This window comes from Caloenas nicobarica, chromosome Z, assembly GCF_036013445.1.
Source record: "Caloenas nicobarica isolate bCalNic1 chromosome Z, bCalNic1.hap1, whole genome shotgun sequence".
Taxonomy (NCBI): domain Eukaryota; kingdom Metazoa; phylum Chordata; class Aves; order Columbiformes; family Columbidae; genus Caloenas; species Caloenas nicobarica.
Window position 1 is genome coordinate 42,210,588 of NC_088284.1, and position 21,953 is coordinate 42,232,540.

Here is a 21,953-nt window from a genome sequence, read left to right on the forward strand (position 1 = left end):
AGCGGCAGTATTATGGAGCAGTCATGGGGCTGCCAAGGAAATTTGAAAGTGCCAAACAGCGTTAATTCCTGGTGGAATTATTCAAATCCTGCTGAGTGGAAGAATTCCAATTCTCTTCCAAGTGAAAGCTGCTCTGGTGAAGTTGAGGGTTGAGGGTGGAGAAATGGAATGCAGAGCCTCTGAGGGGGCTCTTAAGGGGCTGCCAGGCAAAGATTTATGGTCATTAAAGCTTCCAGTCCTGGCCAGATCTCAGGGGGAGTACTAGCTAGCAGCTCTCTCTGTTGGAGCTACCCTCTTCTGGTAAGGGATGAGCAGGTAGCTGAGTGTAACAGTGAGGTCATAGAGAGCCCAATATTTTTTTGGCTCTTAGGGGTCTGAAAAGGCAGTGTGAGGGCCAGCAACAAGTTTTATTCCTTGCCCATTTTTTATTGAAGCTGTTGCTGGACACTTTATCTTTTGGACCTTGTCTCTGCTGTAGTGCAGCTGTAGGAGAAGTAGTAAGGCAAGCTCAGAGCAGCAGTAGTGCTGGGGTGTGAAAGAGCTACCACAGAAATTGAGATCACAGTTTTGACTCCTGGCCGCTTCAGTGTGAGAGCCATTTGAACCAGGGCACTGGTTAGGGTGATGGAGTAGGTGAGGGGTGGCATAGAAGGAGCAGTGCTGTATTGTGGGTGGAGCTGTGATGCGGCTGCCAAGGGAATATGAGGCCTAGTAACACCTTTCAGTCTTAGCCACATCTGTGTGGGAGCCCTAGGTGTTGTTTTAGAGCTAGTGTGCTTAGGATGATTGGGTAGGGCTGTTAGCTGGTAGAGCAAACACAGAGCTCCAGTGCTGGTAGGGCTGAGAAGATGCTGCCAGAGGAAGGTGAGAGTTGCCGAAGACTTTTACTTCCAGACACTTCCGTGTGGGAATTCTACGTGTTGGGTGTCAGTTTTGTAGCTGGGTTTTTGTGAGGCTGAGTTTGTAGGTGAGGGAGAGGTGGCAGGCCAAGCACAGCATGCCAGTGTTGGTGGGGCTGTGAAGGGGCTGCCAAGGGAAGATGTGGGCCACCAAGAGCTTTCATTCCTGATGCACTGGTTTTGGCTAGTATGGAGCAAAAATTCTTCATAGTAGCTTGTATGGGGCTGTATTTTGGATTTGTGCTGAAAGCAGTGTTGATACTCTGATATTTTAGTTACTGCTGAGTAGTACTTACATAGCACCAAGGTATTTTCTACTCTTCACACTGCCCCACCATTGAGTACGTTGGACGTGGAAAAAAAATGTTGGGCGGGGACATGGTTGGGGCATCTGATCTCAACTGGCCAAAGGGATATTCCGTATCATATGATGTCACACTCAGCAATAAAACTCGGTGGGGGAGGTCAGCAGGGATCGGCCATTTCCTGGGGACTGGCTAGGCATTGGTCTGTTGGTGGTGAGCAATTGTTTCATTTGCATCACTTTTCTTTCTTAGGTTTTATTTCCTACCTCTCACATTTTTGTTTGTTTGAATTATTTCTTTTTAGTTATTAAACTGTTTCTAACTCAACCCACGAGTTTATTCCTTACTTATACCCTTCCTATTCTCCTCCCCTCCCACTGGGGAGGTGTAGCAAGGGGCTGTGTGGTACTTAGTTGCCAGCCAGGATTAAACCACAACAGTTCTTTTTGGAGTTCAGTTTGGGTCTTGAAGGGTTTGACATGTAACAGATTTTCCCAGAGTGTATTAGAAGAGATTTATATCTGTTAACAATTGCTAGTCAAAATCTTTATTCATCTGTTCTCAATATCAGATCTGTGCCATGCTCCTTTTATATTTTGTTTGCCATACATGTTAAAACCTGTTTTTGGCTTTTGCAGTTCACTGTACTCTGTAGCATTCAGTGATGTTTTGCCTGGGAGATTATTTATTAAAACACTGGCTTTGACCTTAATCTGGTACTTGGTGTCTGTGCTGGTTTGACTGAAAATGAGTTAATTTCCTTCATACAGTCAGAAACCTTTCTTTACCATAGCTAGCACGGTCATTATTTGGACTTAGTTTGAGAACAAGAGATAACAGCCCAGCACAGAGTTAATGTTTTTAATTGCTCTGGTCTGAGAGCCAAGGATGTTCTGAGCGCTCTGCCCACAGGTGTGAGGCATCGAGGAAGGGGGGCATGGATGGGGCAGAGCTTGACTGACATCCTGACTGATCAATAAGAGCATTCCATGCCATTAGCATCATGCTTCATATTTAAGGAGAGTCGGGATCTTCCGCACTCTCTCTTGCTTCTTCACCTTCTTTGCTCTTTTTATCAGAGTTGCGGGAGTTCTATTTGGGATGTTTAATTCAGCCTTTTGCCATCCTGCCATTTTGCAGAGGTCTCTGGGACTTTCTGCCTTTTTCCTTTTTTTCTCTGTAACAGGGTCAGCTGTTGGGACCAGGTACTGCTTCCCAGGACTGGCTGCTTGGTATGGAAGGAACTTGTGAGGAATTGCATTGAGTATCTTTTATTTTATATTCTATTTCTATTATATATATATATATATATTTACTAGTAGTGTATTAGTAATTTTATTAAACTGTGTTTATCTAAATCCAAGTTTCTCCTTCCCTTTCTATTCTCTCGCTTTTTTGGGAGTAGGGAGGGGGTGAGTGAGCAGCTATAGTGGTTGTATTGCTAGCTCAGGTTAAACCATGACAATCTCTCTACTGAAGCTATTACTGTACTTCAGGTATCAGCTCATGGAGTCAATTAACTATTACACTTCTTCCTCTGAGAATTTTTTTGTGGAGGAAATACAGAATGGCACCTTCACCACCTGCTTCTGTGATGTTTTCTCTCTTGTTACTCTTCAGTATCTTGAACGTCCTTGGGTAATCAAAATACTCCTATTGGTATTTCTTAGGAATATTGTTTCACCTTTTTCTAAGTTTAACAAGCTATTAAGAAATATGACCCATGCCCTGCTGCAGTGTGGTTATGCGTGGCATGGGAGAATATGGGGAGATATCTAGAAAGATTCTCACCTCCAAAGGTCTGGAACTTCACTCCTGAAACAGTGTGGGATTCTGATGAATTACTAGAATGGCTGGGAGGTGGAGAGGAAGATGCCCTGGCTATTCTGGAGACGCATAACTTACTGCGCAGTGCTGGGGCCTGGCCTGCACCTACCAAACTCTTGCTCAATACTGTTCAGCACCCTCAAGGAGAAGAGAGATTTTCTGGATTTGAAACCATGCCCACAGACACTACAGCTAAACCAGAGACACAGCCCTCAACTAGATCAGTCCTCCCTATAATTGAAATAATGGAAGCTGAAGTCAACTCATTCAGTAAGGAAGAAGCTTCTCCTAAGAGAGAGAATCAGAGGAGGCAGCCACAAGAACAGGAGAAAAGCCTGAGACAGAAACTACCCAATCCCTAGCCCTAAATAAGCTGTGAGCTAGGCTAAAATATTTCAGCCATCAACCAGGTGAGCAAATTCTCATCTGGTCACTCCAATGCTGGAATACTGGGTCCAATAGTCAGGAATTAGAGGTTAAGGGAGCCCAGCAGCTGGGATCCCTTGCTAGGGGTAAGGCTATTGACAAAGGTATTGGAAAGCAGGCAGGGATCCTCAGTCTTTGGTAGAGACTCCTGTGAAGGACAAGTATCGCTTCAAGGAAGACCTTGCAAATTCCCAGAGCAAATGGACCATCACTGAGGGAGGTATCCACTATCTGAGGGAGTTAGCCATGGTGGAGGTGAAGTGTAACAACCCAGATGATGACCAGGTATCCAAAAACCCTGATGAAATCCAGTCCATGCTGTCCATGTGGCAAAAGGTCACACGAAATGCGCCGGCATCATATCCCCATACCCTGGCAATGATGAGCTGGACAGACACAGAGGCACCAACTATAGATGAACTGGCCAGACAGCCCTGAGGGTATGAAGATAATCTCACTTCCTCCATGTGGGCCTGTGGCTTGGCCATGGGCAGACTGACCCAAAAAAAGTCTGAGGAAGCCAAGGAGGTCTTACTCATGCACTCCAATCAAGGCTTCAGCTATTGTCAGCCATTTTCTGCTCAAAGTATTGGTGGCACACTCCACTTGGAAACCTGTGTCTCTTTATGTGTTACCAGGGGGGATGACATGAGGAAGTGGGATGGTGAACTTACCAGGAAACTACAAGCTCAGGAACAGGAACTGAAAGAAAACCACAACAGCCAAATGGAAAAATTTCTTCTCCAGTGTCTTTCAGGCAGAGTAGAAGAGTGGATCATACATTTGACCTTGACTGAAGGGACTCCTAGTTTGCAGTTACAAAAAAATCAAGTAATGTATACTCTGATGAGGAACAGAGGGGTTCTGCCTTTGGCCAGGTGGAGGAAAGGAACAACAGGATTTGCTGAACCGTGTAGGTTCAATGTCCTGGTACATCAGCCCCACGTAAGTATGAAGTTCTAGTGGATTGTGGTGCCTCTAATACTATCAGTGGTGACTCTAATACCATCAGGTCACAAAGGGGCAGAATCCATCTGTATTTCTACAGTGACACAGGATCCCAAGAACTGTTCCTGTTGGAGGCTGCAGTAAGCCAAACTTGGAATGAATGGCAAAAGTACACTATCGAGCCTGGTCCAGAGGCTCCATGTATCCTTGCCAAAGACTACCTCAGCAACGGTGCTCTGTCCTGCACCAGGCATTAGTCATTCCAATCTTCATCAGTTCCAAATATACTCAAAAAGAGAGGAGTATATTTAAGCATTTCCCACAGAAGGAGGACTCCAGCACAATTTTTAATAGGGTCAGAGCCTCCATGACAGAAAAATAATTTTAAAACCTCTACAATGGACATACCAGAAGTATGCATAACCAACAAATAATAAAATAAAAAAATATTCAATAATCCCCCCACAACCTCTCCAACTTTCCAGATCTTCTTGGTATAATTTGCTGTCTAAAACTCAGCTGCATGCCATTTCCTCATAATCATCATTAAAGTATTTGAATAAAATACTAAATTTTTAAAGTTCCACAGCATGAATCACGAGGAAGATGGGATCTCCTTCCACAGTTTCCATTTTAAATTTTATATGCTTCAATACTGCAGTCAGGGATGAGGTAAGACACATGTGAGGGGACAGAAGGGACAGAAAAGCAAAAGTTTACTACTGACTTCTCATTTAATAAGAAGTGCCTAGAAAGAAATAGACATGATATGTAGATATATATACACACACAAATATGCAATGACAGAACTAATATTTCTGTGAGATTCCAAAGATTTTAAATAAAGAAGGAAATGAAGCCATAACACATGGGAGTACAAAAATCCCCAAAGCATAATTAAAATTCTAATTCCATAACTTATGAGAAAGTATGATGATATTTTCAGTGCTCATACTGCCAGTTCCTTCTTCCGTGCATGTAAAAATTATTCATTTCTGGGCCTTTTGGGCAAACAAGTGTTTGTACACTCTTATGGCCTAACATTCTTTCTGATAATTTCAAGGTTAAAAATGACATCTGCAATTATAATGTGAGCTGGAAAATGAGGAACTTTTTTTCCATTTTTGACAGATATTCTGAAAAGATGGGAAAAGGATGGCATGGCTTAAGCAATCACAGCTCACAATTTTTGCTAACCAAATAAACAGCCAGTGCTGCAGTTTCATAAATTAAAGCATTCAGTTTGAATTACCGTGTGACAAATTTTTAAGTTTATTAATTTAACTCTAATTCAAACTATTATCTTATTCAGAATTTACTGTAGTCGAAATTAAATTAGCTTAATTAAAATAGTACAGCTTTTAATTGTTAGTGCTTTTATTGTAGTTTATAACTGATCACATAATTGGATGATGATAAGACAACAACAGGTCTGGATCTGTTTGCATGAATCCACAAAAGGTGCACCAGTTGTGAAATGAATAGAACAGATCTCCAGATAAAAAGGTATGTTGACTCTTGCATGTGTGGTATATGCATGCTATACCTCAAAAATGGCCCTTTTCACTGGTTTTGAAAGAGATGCAGTATGTATTTTGCCCTTCTAATGTAGCATGTTAGGGTTTTAGATCCTTTTCTTTAAAAGACTTTGAAGATTTGTCTCACAAGGTTTTTCACAACAGTAAAAGAACAAACCATTAAAATATAAATGAAAAGCTTTGCTAAAGCTAATTTTATAAAGAGTGAGCGATGTTCAAAAATTATACTGTGCTATGTGAGTTATCAGGCAAGGAAAAACAGAAGTTTACCCAAATGAAGTGGCTGACATATCTATTAATTGCAGACCCTCTGCAACAAGTGGTGAAATTAAAAATCAGTAGTCAAAAGGGCACAAATCAGTAGTCAGTAACAGATGAACCAATCTAGAAAAATGCAATTTTGTGTAGTTGGCCAGAGATCAATACAGCAAAATCAGTTAAAGTTCAATGATTAATTATGAGATTCTCAAAAATGTCTAATAAATAAAGAATAAAAGTTCCAAGGTCACATCAGTGTTTCTGAAAATCCCCAAAACACTCCGTTTTGCTGTTTTTTCTTTTCCATACTACTACTCAGCAACTTTATACATTGAAGTGTATACTATTAGCATGAGATATCTCTTTTTTTTTTTTTTTTTTTTTTGGTGCAATTCCTAAAGAATACTGTGAAAATAAAAATCCCAACTTAAGTCAAATTGGAACCTTATTTATTTCACCTCTAACTGTTATACTTTGTAAGATCCACTACTACTTACATATCTGAAATATGATTTTGTTTCACAACAGCTTCTGTATCTAAAAATGTGGAAACCACCTACAGTTTTGCATTAAAAATTCTCCTGCTCAATGAGCAGTCTGCAAAGAAGTAACAGTTCATGGTGACTTACTCCTTCTTTCTGACCCTGTCAATATTAACCCACTGCTAAGAAACTACAACACAACTCCAAATGAAAGGGCATATGTTTCATTTACAAAATTATATTTAATAATTTCTTTAGATGTTCAGTCTATAGATGAAAACAGTTTCAGAATAAATACTTGTATCTTGCTCATAAATGCTCCAAGGAAAATAAAAATTTATCTGAGACATGCCCTGAGCTATGTAAACTCCTTAATAGTGCAATGTTGTAGTTATGCCTGGTACCACCCTGGCTTTTGCAAAAGAAACACAGCAACAGCCCACAGAGCTCCTAAATGGCTGACACACCACAGCATTTTGCACACTACAGCAGTTCTTGTAGCTTTACTAAGTTCCTCTCCATCCAAAGAATATTGAACTGAATTGTGTCAATTGCCTCTCTTACACAGTGCAGTTGAGAATTCTCCTCTGATTTCGACTTAAAAAATGACTCCACCTGCACAGCAAGAAAAAGAAAGAAAAAGAAAATTTCAGTTAAAATCGACACTGGCCACACAAACAGGTTCAAAAGCAAAAGCTACACATATGTTGCAGGAAATCCATTCCCTAGAATGATTTGTATCTAGGCAGCAGGCAAACTTCCCAAAATGCAAGGAAAGCATTTTTCATGGGAACTGCAGCAATAACTAATTTAGTTACAATACAAACTAATTTAGTTACTTATTGTATTCATCACATAGCAATCGCAGAGCACTCAAAGTTCTGGAAACACAGTCTCATTCTGTGACAAAGAACTGATTGTCGCATGCAACCCTCTTCAGCTCTTTGGAATGACCCCCATGCCCAGTCATCATTGTGATTGTCAATGCTAACACTTAAAGTACAGATCAAACCATAAACAACTATCTCTACTAAATTATCTAAAAGAAAACATTAGACTAAACCATTCTTGACACATTAATTTCAAGGCCTTGTTAGGGAAGACAACAGTGACTTCTAGTGGCTATTAACTGCCTCTCTACTGATACTCAAGATATGCAATAATTCCTAGGGACTGTTGACAGCAAAAATAAAATACAGCAATGTTTGTCACACTCCGTCACATTCCAGAGATGCAGAAGTCATAGCTTGTTTACAAAATATAGACCAAAATTCTATCTAGACCAAATTATTTTGGGAGACAGTTCCAGTGAAGAGGAAAACAAAACAGTATAAACAGATAACTGAGTTCAACTCTACAGGCAACTCTGCCACAGACTCAGTAGGTGATCTGCAAAATGTTCACGTACATATTTGCCATGTGTGAAATAGGGAAAGCGACAGATATATATCTTTGCAAAAGGGCTGCAAGGACAGAAATAACATGTTTTCCTCATCCTTCAATTAAATTAAAACAGCACTGGCACTAGAAAATATGCCCTTCTGGTACATTAAGCCACCAACCTCAAGTAGATGTGCCTTTGTTGCAAACTGAGAAGTTGACACACTAACGATATTCTGGATAGTATATGAGCCTAGGTGAAACCTGCAATACAAATAAAGAAGTTACTTTTAACTAGGAGCCACTTTAAGATGCAGGTTCACTATATGTACACATTTTTATTTCTATTTTTTTGTTTTAATAGTTGGAAATCACTAAAAGCACTTAAATTCAAGTTTTACGTACCTCATTTTTCAAAAGAGATAAAAGGTATCTTAGAAGTTCAAGCCTCTAGTTCCCTAATCCCTCTAAAACTCGAACTTCAGAGAAAAAGACATAGAAAATTTTCAAATTTCTATCACAGCTCAAACAGCAAAGAACTAAGGATACTACATGCTGAATACCAAGACCTGTATTTGTGGTATGTATTCCAACACTCTACAGAAATTGAATTTGCAACCAGATGTCATTTAAAACAGAGTAATACCATAATATTGGTTATTAAGAGCTTGGTTGAGCCAAAATTTTAATCCAGGAGAAGCATTTTTAGTAATGCGAAACTGTACCAAATCAAAACTAGAATTTAGAAATAGTTTTCCATGTACTATTAGCTTTTTGAAGACCTGCAGGCCAGCTCTCCTGCTGGGTACCCTTCAAGGCCAGTTAAATAGAACACATATTTGTAAAGCAAGTAGGATTTTCTGGTTATTTGATTTGGGGATTGCTGTAAAAAGGCAGAAGAAAAATGCTGAATAAATTCCCTAGGTCTGCTTTTGAATGCATTTGATCCACATAAGTACGCTGCTTCTGCAGCAACTATCTTAGAGACAGCATCCTTTTAACAGAAATTCAAATCAAGAATTTTTAAAATTACTGTGAAGCTCCACGAGGCTCCAAAGTTCCAGTAATTATTGGTGAGACTTTAGAATTTATGTTCCAAGTTATTTTTGTAAAATCGGATTTTAAAACAGGATTACCAATTTTAATATGAATCTTATATGAATCCAACTATTTATTATCTTCAGCTTGAAAGAAACAAACATGTGCTTTTGCCACTCTGACAGTGAAGGCTCAGCTACATCAAAAGCCTTACTTTCGTGTAAGCTTTTCCCAGTTCTCTTTGACAAAGTCCCAGGCCAGCAAATATCCAGGCAAACTCTGGCTAACAGTTGCTATGATATGTGAAAGCTCCTGTGTCTTGATGACTTCTCCTTCAAGGCTGTTCTGCATTAACCTAAAAGATAAAGCATGTCAAAAGGGACACAAGAAAAAACATCAATTCATATCTTCATATGATTCTCCTGATACTCCTGAATTATATGGAAAATATTATGTAACAGGTCAAACAACAAGCAAGGCCTGGCATCTGGAACACATCAACACTCCATTTTATAACACTGTACTTATTTAGCTTTAATTTCCAAGTATCAGAGTGACCTTAGCTCTAAACCAAGTACCTAAATTACCATTGTGGTTGGAAAAGATGAAGTAAATTCCATCAACTTGTAAAAGAAACCATAATATATTGAAAATTTAAGAGAGGAAAGCTGTAGTAAGAATCATGTATTAGGTTGGTGCAAAAGTAATTGCAGTTCAGACCATGAATTTTAAATCATTATAACTAGGCTCAAACACACCTTTATTAATCAAAATAGGAACCATTACAATCAACACATTTATGCCAATGAGAAATAAGTTTGTTTATTCCTGTAGCATAAAAATCTGTGCTTCGGGATTCAACAAACTCTAGGAAAGCATTTTCTGCATCTTGATGGTTGTGGAAGTGTTTTCCCTGCAAAAAGTCGTTGAGATGCTTGAGAAAGTGGTGGTTTGTTGGTGAGAGATCAGGTGAATATGGTGGGTGAGGCAAAACTTCATAGCCCAATTCGTTCAACTTTTGAAGCATCAGTTGTGCGATGCGCAGTCAGGCTTTGTTGTGGAGAAGAACTGGGCCGTTTCTGTTGACAAATGCTGGCTGCAGGCATTGCAGTTTTCAGTGCATCTCATCAATTTGCTGAGCATCCTTCTCAGATGGAATGGTTTCACCAGGATTCAGAAAGCTGTAGTGGATCAGACTGGCAGCAGACCACCGAACAGTGACCATGACCTTTTTTTTGGTGCAAGTTTGGCTTTGGGAAATCCTCTAGATGTTCTTCTCGGCCCAGCCACTGAGCTGGTTGTCGCCAGTTGTATAAAATCCACATTTCATCACATGTCACAATCCGATCAAGAAACGGTTCGTTGTTGTTGCGTAGAAGGAGAGAAGACAACACTTCAAAAAATTATTTTTTTGATTTTCAGTCAGCTCATGAGGCACTCACTTATCAAGCTTTTTCACCTTTCCAATTTGCTTCAAATGCTGAATGACCACAGAATGGTAAACGTTGAGTTCTTTGGCAACTTCTTGTGTAGTTGTAGGAGGATCAGCTTTGATGATTGCTCTCAATTGGTCATTGTCAACTTCCGATGGCCAGCAGCTATGCTCTTCATCTTGAAGGCTCTCATCTCCTTTGGAAAACTTCTTGAACCATCACTGCACTGTACGTTCCTTAGCAGCTCTTGGGCCAAATGCGTTGTTGATATTGTGAGTTGTATCTGCTCCTTTATGACCCATTGTGAACTCAAATAAGAAAATGCTCAAATTTGCTTTTTGTCTAACATTGCCATAGTTTAAAATAAATATAAATGGCAAGTAATAAGTTAGGAGTAGAAAAACATCAAGCAAGAATAGCGCATTAAAATGATGTGTAACATAACCACAATTGTTTAACAATGTATTCCTGCCCTTGCAGTTTGAACATCCTGGAACATGTGTAATTAGTTGAGTTCATTTTAATGTGTATCTTGAGACTGTCAGATAGAGTGTTCTTTAGATGGACTTTGCTCATCATGAGTTCATTATAATACTAAAGAGCACGCCCACGAGTGTGAAGACCCCTGCTCAAGTGAAGACCCCAACCCATGAGCATGTGTAGTACAAGAAAATGACTGTGTCACCATCTGTAAATTCTTAAACAATGCTGGAAAGGGAGTGGAAAACCTGGGGGGGTACTAACCAAAATCGAAAGTATAAATGGTGTAAGTATTGTGAAGAAGGGGTGCTAGCTTTGTGGTTTTATCACCTAGCACCCAACATTGCGCAATCTTGTAATAAAACAATATCTCAGCTCTGTGTGTATATTCGACTGCGTGCACACCAGGTCCCTGCTTTTGGGACTGCTTGCATAGCAGGTTGTCCCTGCTTTTGGGACGACCACAGGACAACCTTCGTGTCCTCCATGCTGTACTGAGATCTAGTCTACAGAGAGGTGTTTGAGCATAACATAAGGTCAAAATTTCACCCAAAGAAAGAAAATAAATAAATGAATAAATAAATAAAGAAATAAATAAAACCACCAACTAGTTATTATCTTGGTTACAAAGACATACCAATCCTTTAAGACTCCATAGAACAATCTTCAATTTTGTGTTACCAGGAGTGCAAAGCCTTTAAGTTCAATTGTTTTCTCTTTTGGCATATTCAGAATTTGGCCTTTTGAGCTACTCTGTTACGTATATTATTTGAAAGTGAAAAATATCAGGTTCTTCACGTTTATGGAAGCCTGTACAAAATACGGGGATATGTTTATTTTAGCAATCAGAATTTTTTTCAACAATACAAAAAAAAGGCGGCACTTTTTTTCAAATAATATTTTAACTCTTTTAATTTACACAGCCTATAGCTTTTTGGTTCCTTCATCACAGAATCACAGAATGTTAGGGATTGGAAGGGACCTCAAAAGATCATCTAGTCCAATCCCCCTGCTGGAGCAGGAACACCTAGATGAGGTTACACAGGAAGGCGTCCAGGCGGGTTTTGAATGTCTCCAGAGAAGGAGACTCCACAACCTCCCTGGGCAGCCTGTTCCAGTGTTCCGTCACCCTCACCGTGAAGAAGTTTCTTCTCATATTTAAATGGAACTTCCTATGTTCCAGTTTATACCCAGTTTCATACCAGATCAGCTTTCTGACATCTTCCGTGTTGGCTAAGGCTTCAATCATTTTGCTTTTCTCTGCTTCAGAAACTGAAGAGGAGTACATCTTTAGGAGGAATTCCCAGCCATCACTAGATTTGGCTCCAGCTGTAAATATGGCTTTCATAACATCACTAGGCAGACTACAGGGAAGAAGAAAACCAGTAACAAAACTAAGCAACAACAGAAATACAAACAAACAAACAAAAGGGGGACATAAAAATGCTCATCTGAGAAAAGAAGGAAGAAAAGTTACAAAATGAAATTATTAGCTTGAAAGAGATGCTTCCATTTTGAGCAGTTTATTTCTGTAGCAATTTTAAGTTTGCTGGACTGAATGCATGCCGGTCCAATACTTTAAGTCACTGGGAAAAGCAAATCATATTAGTCAAATGAAAGCACACTAAATTGTACAAAAATATGAGTAATTTTCTGTGGCTTGAAATGCACATGAAACCAGAGCAAATGGATTATGCAGGCTAAAAAGGTATGCATTGACATTGCTACTACATAATCCTACTTGAGCATGCGGCTTAGGGAATGCAGATGGAAGCAATTTCTTAAATTCTAGCACAGTTGTTCCTCTCATCTTAAAACAGCAATTACTTCTACATGAGGAACAGTAAAAGACAGAATGAAGTGATTTATCAATATTCAGTTGTTAGTGGTGGTGTGTGCTTTTTGTTGTTGTTGCCAAATGAATGGTGGCAAGGTAAAAGGAAAAGAGGTAGATGAAAGATGTGGAAGCCCAGTTTTTGTGGTACCTCATTGTCCCGTTAGACTTCATCCACTTCTCAAACATCTCAGTGGCAGTTGTTCTACAGTTTCTCAAATCATGGGTGCAGGCAAAATCTAGCAGTGTTGAACGGAGCTCTCGTTCAGACAGGGTTCCATCATCTGTCCAATGTTGTTGATCAATTTTATCTCCAAGCAGGTACTCTATTCTGTGCTAAAGGAGGAAAAATTATTAGCAATAACTAATTCTTACCAAGAGGATTTTCTATATACAAAACTAGTTTAAACATAGTAGTTTTTCATCTACCTATTCCATATTCCATATGCCATTTGTGATCTATGTTAATAAATATCAGACACCACACAGATCTGAAAGATGGGCCAGGTCTTAAACTGCACATTGAAACTGAAGACTACTCTTCAAACTACACTTCATACTTCTGTGTAGTCAGCTTACTATTGCAACTAACTACAACTCCTGTATGTTTAACTGCTCTTAACTTCGTCAAGTGACATGCACCTGAGTTCAGCACAAACAAAAAAATATTTCATCTATAGGCTGAACACCCTTTGCATTTGTAGTTTTGTAGCTTGCCAAAACCGCAGCTAGGTGCCTGACCAGCTACCACTTCTCAGCTGAAACACTTGAATTTAAACATAACCTCATAGACACTGCATTGCAAACCATAGCTTGGGCTGTTTATCAAGGAAGATCTGTAAAACTTTTGAATAAATACAAAATAAGGAAAATTACTATAGTAGGGGTTTTTTTTGTTTCTCATAGGTTTCCTTAAGCACTAATTACCCTTAACTAGTATAAAGAAAAACATCTGCTATTTTATCCACTCATTTAATAGTTTTCTTTCTAGGCTTAATCCCTTTGCTGACATTCTACAATGTAAAGCAGCGAGGATCATTTTAAAGCTGTAGATGAATATAGAGAGAAGGCTTCATAATAAGAAGGTAAACAGGGAAATGAAAGACATTTCCTCAGCAAGAACTGAGGCTACAATGTTGATATCATTGCTAAGTCTGTAGCACTGTATCATGTTAATCTATCACACAGCTGTAATGGGACAATGACAACCACTCATGTGTTCCTATTTTTAGAGAAAATAGTTGGGTTTTTTTTCCACTGCTTCTATACAAAGCAGTTACATCTGCGATCTCTGGCCACTCTAATAATTTTGGAATTGTAAGGAACATTTAACGAAGAACTGTTGTTTTTACGTAACTGAGGACCTGGCACCTGAGCCCAGCAGGGGTGAAGGACAGAGAGACATCAGACTATGAATCCTTAATGTAAAACACAGTCTCTTCCCGGAATATATACTGATACCTGTATGCATACTGATACCTGTATTTACAAGTTAATTTAGGGGGAAGGGTAGCCAAAGCACCAGGAATCCATATTTTAAATAGATTGATAAGGGGAAGGGTATTGTATGTAAACTGAGGCAGGCAGATTTTGGGGGGATATAGGCAGGGGCTTCTTGCCCTATTTTGTGTGCCCACCTTTTGGTAGAACAGCCGGTGTTGCAATATCGTTATTAAAAAAATATGCTTTGCTGAGAGATCCTGCCAGAGCCTATTATATTTGCAAAATAATTGTTTCCTACAGGAAATAACTCTTCTGTACTAGAAAAATATCATGGACTCTCTTAAATTACATAACCGTACTACATTGCCCTTTAAAGCCACTATAGCAAATTCCCAGACACCACTGTGTTCCCACTGCATTACACTCCTTACAAAACATTGCAGGGATGTGGGGGGGAAATCAATTCAGCATTTCAGTAAGAGATCATTTCTAAAGAAAAGCAAGAAAGACTGGCAACTATGTACAATCCCCATCCAACTTAGTGAGATTACTGAATATGTTAAACAGTCAACACTTAAAAAGATAAGGTAACTACAAAGAACATTACAGCTAATTGTTTCAAATTACAGTTTACAGAAAACTAAGACATACCATGACTCGTGCTGCCAGATATTGTTCACCCTTTTTCTCTAAAAGGCTGTATATAAGACTCAGCTGAAACAAAGCTTGAGTGAGTGGTGCAGTGCTGTTCTCTTTCTTAAGGTACTCAATCAACTCAAACGCCTTCTCCAGAGACTCTTTTCCTAGACTATAGGTCAACGAATAAAAACATTAAGATGGCTTCCAAATAAAAAGTACTTCCTGAAAAAAGGTAAGAAGTGATCTTTTCCATTACATTAACAGAGGGATAGGTGAATAGAGGGAGTAACATAAGAAACACTTTAGATGTAGAGGTTTCTATATTATAACATTAGTAAGATAGCAACAAAGCAACGGTGTCCATTAATATGCCTTCGGTTAAAAAAAAACGAAAACAGCTAACGAAGTGTGACAATGATGTATGAAAATATTTACTGTGAGGGTACTCAGATACAGGAAGCAGCTGTCAGAGGCCATCCAGAACGCTCAGCCTCACCTGCTCTGATGGCAATGGCAAAAGAAAGACAAGAGGGAGCCAGTAAAAACTTAAGAGGCAAATAGCTTATTGCTCTGAAGTGGAGCACTCATTGACAGAGCACAGGTAAACAGTCTGCTAGGCAGATTATCAGACACTAAAGAAAACAGTGTCTTCCAGAAATGGAAGCTATCATGTGTCTCTTTGTGATGCAAATAAATGGATGCTGCTATAAAGAATAGAGAGATAACATCTAACACCAATATGGAAGCATCAGTGGACTAACTTTAAAAAATATTAAGTGAATGGTGAACAATTTCAATAGACTAATAAAGACTGAATTAAAACTTCTCTGAAGCAGTTTTCTCTAGAATCTAAGTATGATCTTTTTTAACTCGGAAAAAAAAACTTGAAACATGTATTAACTATGTTTTCTAATAGAGAAGTCTTACCCTGCAAGGCTGAATATATTGTTGATCAAATTAGCTCTGTCTTTAGGACTCAAAGCAGTGTGGTTTTTTTCCAACAGATCAATCAGCATTTTCCAGTCTGCAGCATAGTGTACAATGTAATAGCCATTCATGTCCACATTGAATTTTATCCATTCCACCTCTTCTGGAAGTTCAATGACAGCTAATGGACAGACAATCAGCAGCAGAAACAAACATTTAGCGACTGTTTGTTCAAATCCAAATCTATGAAGTAGACTGGTTCCAGAGTCAATAAATCCTTTTCTACCCACTAGTTCCTCCTACTATAAAGAAGGAATAGCCAGTACAAAGGTTCCACAACGAGGGTCCAAAATTCCAGGTTGTACTTCTTCCTCTTTCTTCCTACATCTGATCGAACGAACAATATCAAAATCTGCCTCAAGTTGTATCTATGCAGTTAATTACTTAGTGCAGTGATTTTTCTCATCCTGTACAGGCCTTCTTTCAAACAACGCTGTCTTTTCTCTGCCCACTTTCTTATATATACGAAGAGCAGTTACACACATCATATAAAGAAACAGAGATGGCATTTCAGTAGATGAAAGGCCACAGTCTAGTTTCAAACTCAACTAGACACAAGAAGAGAGGCTTTGGGAAAAAGTTCTTAATTTCAGTTGGTTCTATACTGCCAAAACCGCCATTTGCATAGCACCTACGATGCCTTTGAAATTTAGTAAATATTCTACCCCAAACTCTTCTGTACATGTCTCCTACTCTTTTATCCTCCATATCCAAGTTTCTGCAGTGAGTGAGGAATTAGTATGATGAACACAAGACCACCAACTGGGCCATTTAAGGTGAAACAAAAATGATGAAATCAGACTACTTACCTGTTAGTTCTAATAAGATCAAGAACACCTTTTCGATTCTGATAATTTATCATATTCTTTTTCTAAAACTCCCTCTCAAATGAAAAAGGGCAGTAATAACTTGAAGAATTTGTAAAAACAATGTCAGAATGACAAAATTATTTACTTTAATACTTCTAAAGTCATTCTAGAGGGGTGGCAGTTCATAAAAATCAGTAAACAGCAACAACGTCAAGATCAGCTCCAAGAATTTGATTTTAATTTTGTGTAGTTTTATTTCAAAAAATAGGCGTGTGAGATAGGTTTATGAATTAAAAATAATTTCCACTTAAATGCACTGAATAGTAACTTTAACAAGGGAGAAGAAAATACATGAGCAGATATAAGACAACGGGTCAGACCAGCTTCAATAAAATCCAAAAACTGATTCATGTCAGTGGAGAGAGACAGCCAAAGTGATTTTAGCACAATACCGCATAGAAGCGTATAGTAACTCTTTACTTGGTAAGGAAAAAAACAGGGCTGGGGAAAAAAAAAAAAATCCAGAAAACCCCACCAACCACCACCAACAACCAAACAAAAAACCCCCACCACAACAACAACAAAATCACAAAAAACCAAACCATAGACTAGCAATTTAGGATTCAAAGTAGCCAGTGCAGCAAAAGCGGAGTTTATGTGAAAAGATATAAGGGTTTCAAGTTTTACAACAGCATTCTCAAAAAGTTAATCTGTTCCAAATGTAGTATTTTCTTATACCATTAAAGAAATAATATTTCATGGAAAGTGACTTACATTTCAGTACACTGGCACAGCAACTCTCACATTACTCCCCCTGTAAAGCACAGGCAGTTTGAGAGATTTTGTGCTGGCACTGGGATGAAAAGAGTACAGGCTTTTACAAATTCCAGACGTGTACTTCTGCCCCAGTTGCTGCCACTTACTTGTACATATAATGCTACAGGGAACCAACTCTCTAATGAGTAGTGCTTGGTTCCAGATCTCTGTAAATATTTTGTACTACATATGCCTTCATCTTCACATCTTAGGCAAGTGTGTGTTCAGAAAGATCAGTAATCTATAACACTTAAGTAACTTGCTACCAAAGTTTTGAGTCACATACCTGACTTTCGGTCCAGTAAATATGCATTAGAGCAATGGATAAAGTTGCAGCTACTGGTTATGTAGGTGAGAGGAATATGCCACAGATAACTGCAAAGCAAAGCAAATGTTTACTGACATATTAAACACATATTAATTGCCTTGAAGGTTCTTTTCTCTTTTTTTTAAATTTAAGCATTTTAATATATTAGTTTTACAATAACTGCATGCTGTGTAGAATAATAAAGTATAAATCTAACTCATATAATCAGAATATTATGAAAGAATACATGTACAGCATGTACAGCAATTATTTTTATATTCCCACCATGTTGAGAAGTGGGAACATTCCATAGAATGGTTCGGGTTGGAAGGGACCTTCAAATGTCATCTACTTCAACCCCACTGCAATGTGCAGGGACATCTTCCACTATATCAAGTTGTTCAGGGCCCCATCCAGCCTGGCCTGGAATGTTTCCAGGGATGAGGCATCTACCACCTTTCTGGGAAACCCGGGCCAGTGTTTCACCACTCTCATCGTAAAAAATTTCTTCTTCATGTCTAGCCTGAATCACCCCTCCTTTACTACAAAACCATTAACCCTTGTCCTATTGCTACAGACCCCACTAAGAAGTCTGTCCCCATCTTTCCTTTAAGTACTGAAAGGCCACAATAAGGTCTCCCTGGAGCCTTATCTTCTCCAAACTAAACAACCCCAACTTTCTCAGCCTTTCCTCATACAGGAGGTGTTCCAGCCCTCTGATCATTTTTTGGCCCTCTTCTGGACCTGTTCCAACAGGTCCACATCTTTCCTGTACTGAGGGCTCCAGAGCTGGACACAGAACTCCAGGTGGGGTCTCACCAGAGCAGAGTATAGGAGCAGAATCACATCCCTTGACCTGCTGGCTGTGCTTCTTTTGATGCAGCCCAGGTATAGTTGGCTTTCTGGGCTGCGAATGCACATTGCTAGCTCATGTCCAGCTTTTCATCCACCAGTCCTTCTCCACAGGGCTGCTCTCAATCCCTTCATCTTCCAGCCTGTGCTAACACTGGGGCTTGCCCTAACCCAGGTACAGGCCTTGTTGAACCTCAGGATGCTCACACGGGCCCACTTCTCGAGCTTGTCCAGTTCAATCTGGATGACATTCCATGACACCACTCAGCTCGGTGTCATCTGCAAGTTTGCTGCGGGTACACTCAATCCCACTGTCAATGTAATTGATGAAGACGTTAAATAGTCCTAATCCCAGTACAGATCCCTGAGGGACAATACATTCCAGCATACTAAATAGCTCGTCTAAAGTTATATAGCCAGGAAATCTCTTGTTGCATCAGAAATTCAACCAGTATCATTTTCACCTCACTCCAGTGTTCTGTCTTCCTGAAATTTTACAAGTTTTATTAAAAAAAAAAAAAGTTCATTCAAGTACAAGACTCAAGTTACAAATCATGGTAATAGAAAGCATAATTGATTTCATACCACAAAGACTATCTCAAGTGAACTGCAAGCAGGAAGAACAAAGGCTAAGAAGGAAATAACCTTGTGTCTGATGTCCAATTTTCTGTTTCCATGTGATACAAAAATTGTTCTTGTTGTACAGAAATATTCTTTCCATTTCGGACAACAGTAACTAAAGGAAATCCTTTATGCAGAATCCAAGTTTTCATCAACTTCTTTACATCCAGTGTTCCATTGGTAATCTGTAAAAAACAATCATAACTTGACAAGAAAAGAGCAAATGGAGAACATTTTTAAACCTTCCTCTTTAACTTACCAAGTAGCTAGTAGCATGATTCTGCATCTGTAAACAATCACTTTGACACCAAGCTTATATATTTCATAAGAAAAAATTTAGGGGAACAAGTAGTTTTTATTTTCTTAAGTTGAGGGAATCCTAGCCAAGCAGTAGAAAGACAAATTAGAAACATCGGGTACATTGAAGTGGTATGTCATAGAAGTGGAGAAGAAAATGTTACAGAAAGAAACTTATGTTAAGCTCCCAAGCTCCCCCCCCCACTTTCTCTTTCCTTATTCATATTCTGATATTATGTGGGCGTTTAATGTTAAAGATCTTCTTTCCATTCTGAAATGAATATTAGAAATTGAATTAAAGTGATAGTGTTTGTACAACAAAAACAACATATCCTTTATATTTCTCTTCTTTTTTTTCTTTTTTTTTCCCGCCTCCCACTTACCAGCCTTTACATAGCTTAACCTCCAACCTCTTCTAATTTTTCAGGAACTGTTTGCACTACGACATCCTCACTGAGAGACAAGTGTTTTATAATGTACATACCACTGCCTCTTTATTAGCAGAGATGATAATCCAATCTGAAAAGGACAGTAAGTCTCCTAACTTAAAAAAGATGGTTTAGGTTGAGCTATCAGGAACATAAAGAAATCAATATATCACTATTCAATTTACATTTGACTTTTACCAATCTGTACTCTGTCCTTCTCTAGTTTACCTCATGAGCATGTTACTGCCCACTCTTCTCTGTTCAAGTCAACAATAACACGTACAGTTTATCCTTATGGGAAAATACTATATTATCACAAGCTATCATTGTTACTACAATGTTACATTATGCATTCCCTTCATAAATTGCCCAGGATGTGCTGGGTGCATTCATCAGAAAATATCTAAAGAACCAGTTGATGTGCTCCTCCACACAGAAGGGCAACTTCTGGCAGACAATGCTGTTAAATATCTGGTGTGAGCAGAATTAGGTAACTATTTAATGAGCACCAAATACAAAAGGTTGTTTATCATTAAAATAGGAAATAGACACTGAGTTCTGATGTTAGATGTTAGTTGTTTGGATGCAACTCACTTAACAATACTAATACAGGTGGGTGAAGCAATCCCAGAGTTTCAAACAATTACTTTTGACTCTTAAAAGATGATGACTCAGGTTCCAGAAGACTGAGGAAAGAGGCCTGCTGTGTTTGCAGAAAAGCTGAACTTGCCCCATGGACAAACAGTTGGGTTACAATTAAAAAAAAGTTCATTTCTGAGCCAGAGACAGACCAAGCAAGTAATCTAAAGTTTTGAGAATGACTCTTTTCCCATGCTCTAGTAACAGTTAAACCCTACATCTGGGAACGGTTAAGCCCTCACATTAATTAAATGTGAGGCATCTGTGTAGTCTCCCTAGCCACTCTATTTGGATACTACCACTTCCCTGTGGCATGCTCTCTAGGTGTGCACAACTGAAGATGGTTGGTTAGGAGGCTCCATTTTGCAGAGGTTGAGGAAAGTCTATTTTGAATATAAAAATCACTACAAAAACCAGAAGAGTTCTTTGTCATAAGAGAGGCACACTCTGGTATCAGTAATAATCCATCACTAGCTGGCAAACTAGTGACTAAACACACAAATTTACAGCCACTTGTGACAGCTGGCAATAACAGCAGTTCTACTTCTGCAGAAACTAAACATTAAGCTAGTATCCTGCTTAGCACTCAGCTTCTGTGAGTGAACCTCACATGTATTTCAGAGACTTTAATACATACTATGCAGTACACACACTCACAGGGAAATCTGTTCCCTTCCCTTATACAATTACCTTGACGCTCCCTGGGAATACTCAGCAGCTCTTTCTTGTTTGGATCACTCTGTCTTGCACTCCCTCGCACGAACACTCTCTCCCTCTCATACATTCCTCTCCTTGCACTCTCCCTCCAGTTCTCTCCCACTTGTGCTCTCTCGCACTCTTCCACTGCCACCCCTTCCTTGCTCTCTCTCCCCGTCTCTCCCTCCTGCCATCTCTCTCCCCTCCTTCACATGTGCCATCTCACTCCTGCCCTCCCCAGCTCCCACACGCTTGCCAACTCTTGCCCTTGCTCTCTCCTGCCCATGCTCTTGCTTTCTTGCAGCTTTTCTCTCTTCACCCACAGTCACTTTAATCAGACACAGCCCTTTGCGTGCCTTACCACTGCAGAGATGCTGAACCAAACTGTCCCCTCCAATTCCAGCACTGCTTGTTGAAACAGAAGCTATAACTGAAAGTTACACTAGTAGAGAGTATCAGAAGACCTCTGCAGAGGTTGCATTCAGCTGTTTCTTGAAAGCAAAGTTTAGTACTACATTTGACTATTTTTATTCTGATTTTAATACACTAACAGTGCAACTCTAGAGAGGAT

The 21,953-nt window shown here is 39.2% G+C and overlaps 1 protein-coding gene across 2 annotated transcripts in view; it reads right to left on the bottom strand.

The window, feature by feature from the left end:
• Window positions 1–5,054: 5,054 nt before the first annotated feature.
• Window positions 5,055–21,953, bottom strand: part of LNPEP (leucyl and cystinyl aminopeptidase) — a 53,562-nt gene continuing 36,663 nt past the window's right edge. For both annotated transcript variants that reach the window (XM_065655832.1, XM_065655833.1), the window contains 9 exons: window positions 19,347–19,507; window positions 17,829–17,917; window positions 15,858–16,038; window positions 14,943–15,099; window positions 13,000–13,184; window positions 12,217–12,378; window positions 9,316–9,456; window positions 8,246–8,327; window positions 5,055–7,298 (listed from right to left, as the gene is read on the bottom strand). In XM_065655832.1, the coding sequence (XP_065511904.1) occupies window positions 7,167–7,298; window positions 8,246–8,327; window positions 9,316–9,456; window positions 12,217–12,378; window positions 13,000–13,184; window positions 14,943–15,099; window positions 15,858–16,038; window positions 17,829–17,917; window positions 19,347–19,507 (1,290 nt within the window). In that variant the 3' untranslated portion in view covers window positions 5,055–7,166. The remainder of the gene's footprint in view (window positions 7,299–8,245; window positions 8,328–9,315; window positions 9,457–12,216; window positions 12,379–12,999; window positions 13,185–14,942; window positions 15,100–15,857; window positions 16,039–17,828; window positions 17,918–19,346; window positions 19,508–21,953) is intronic.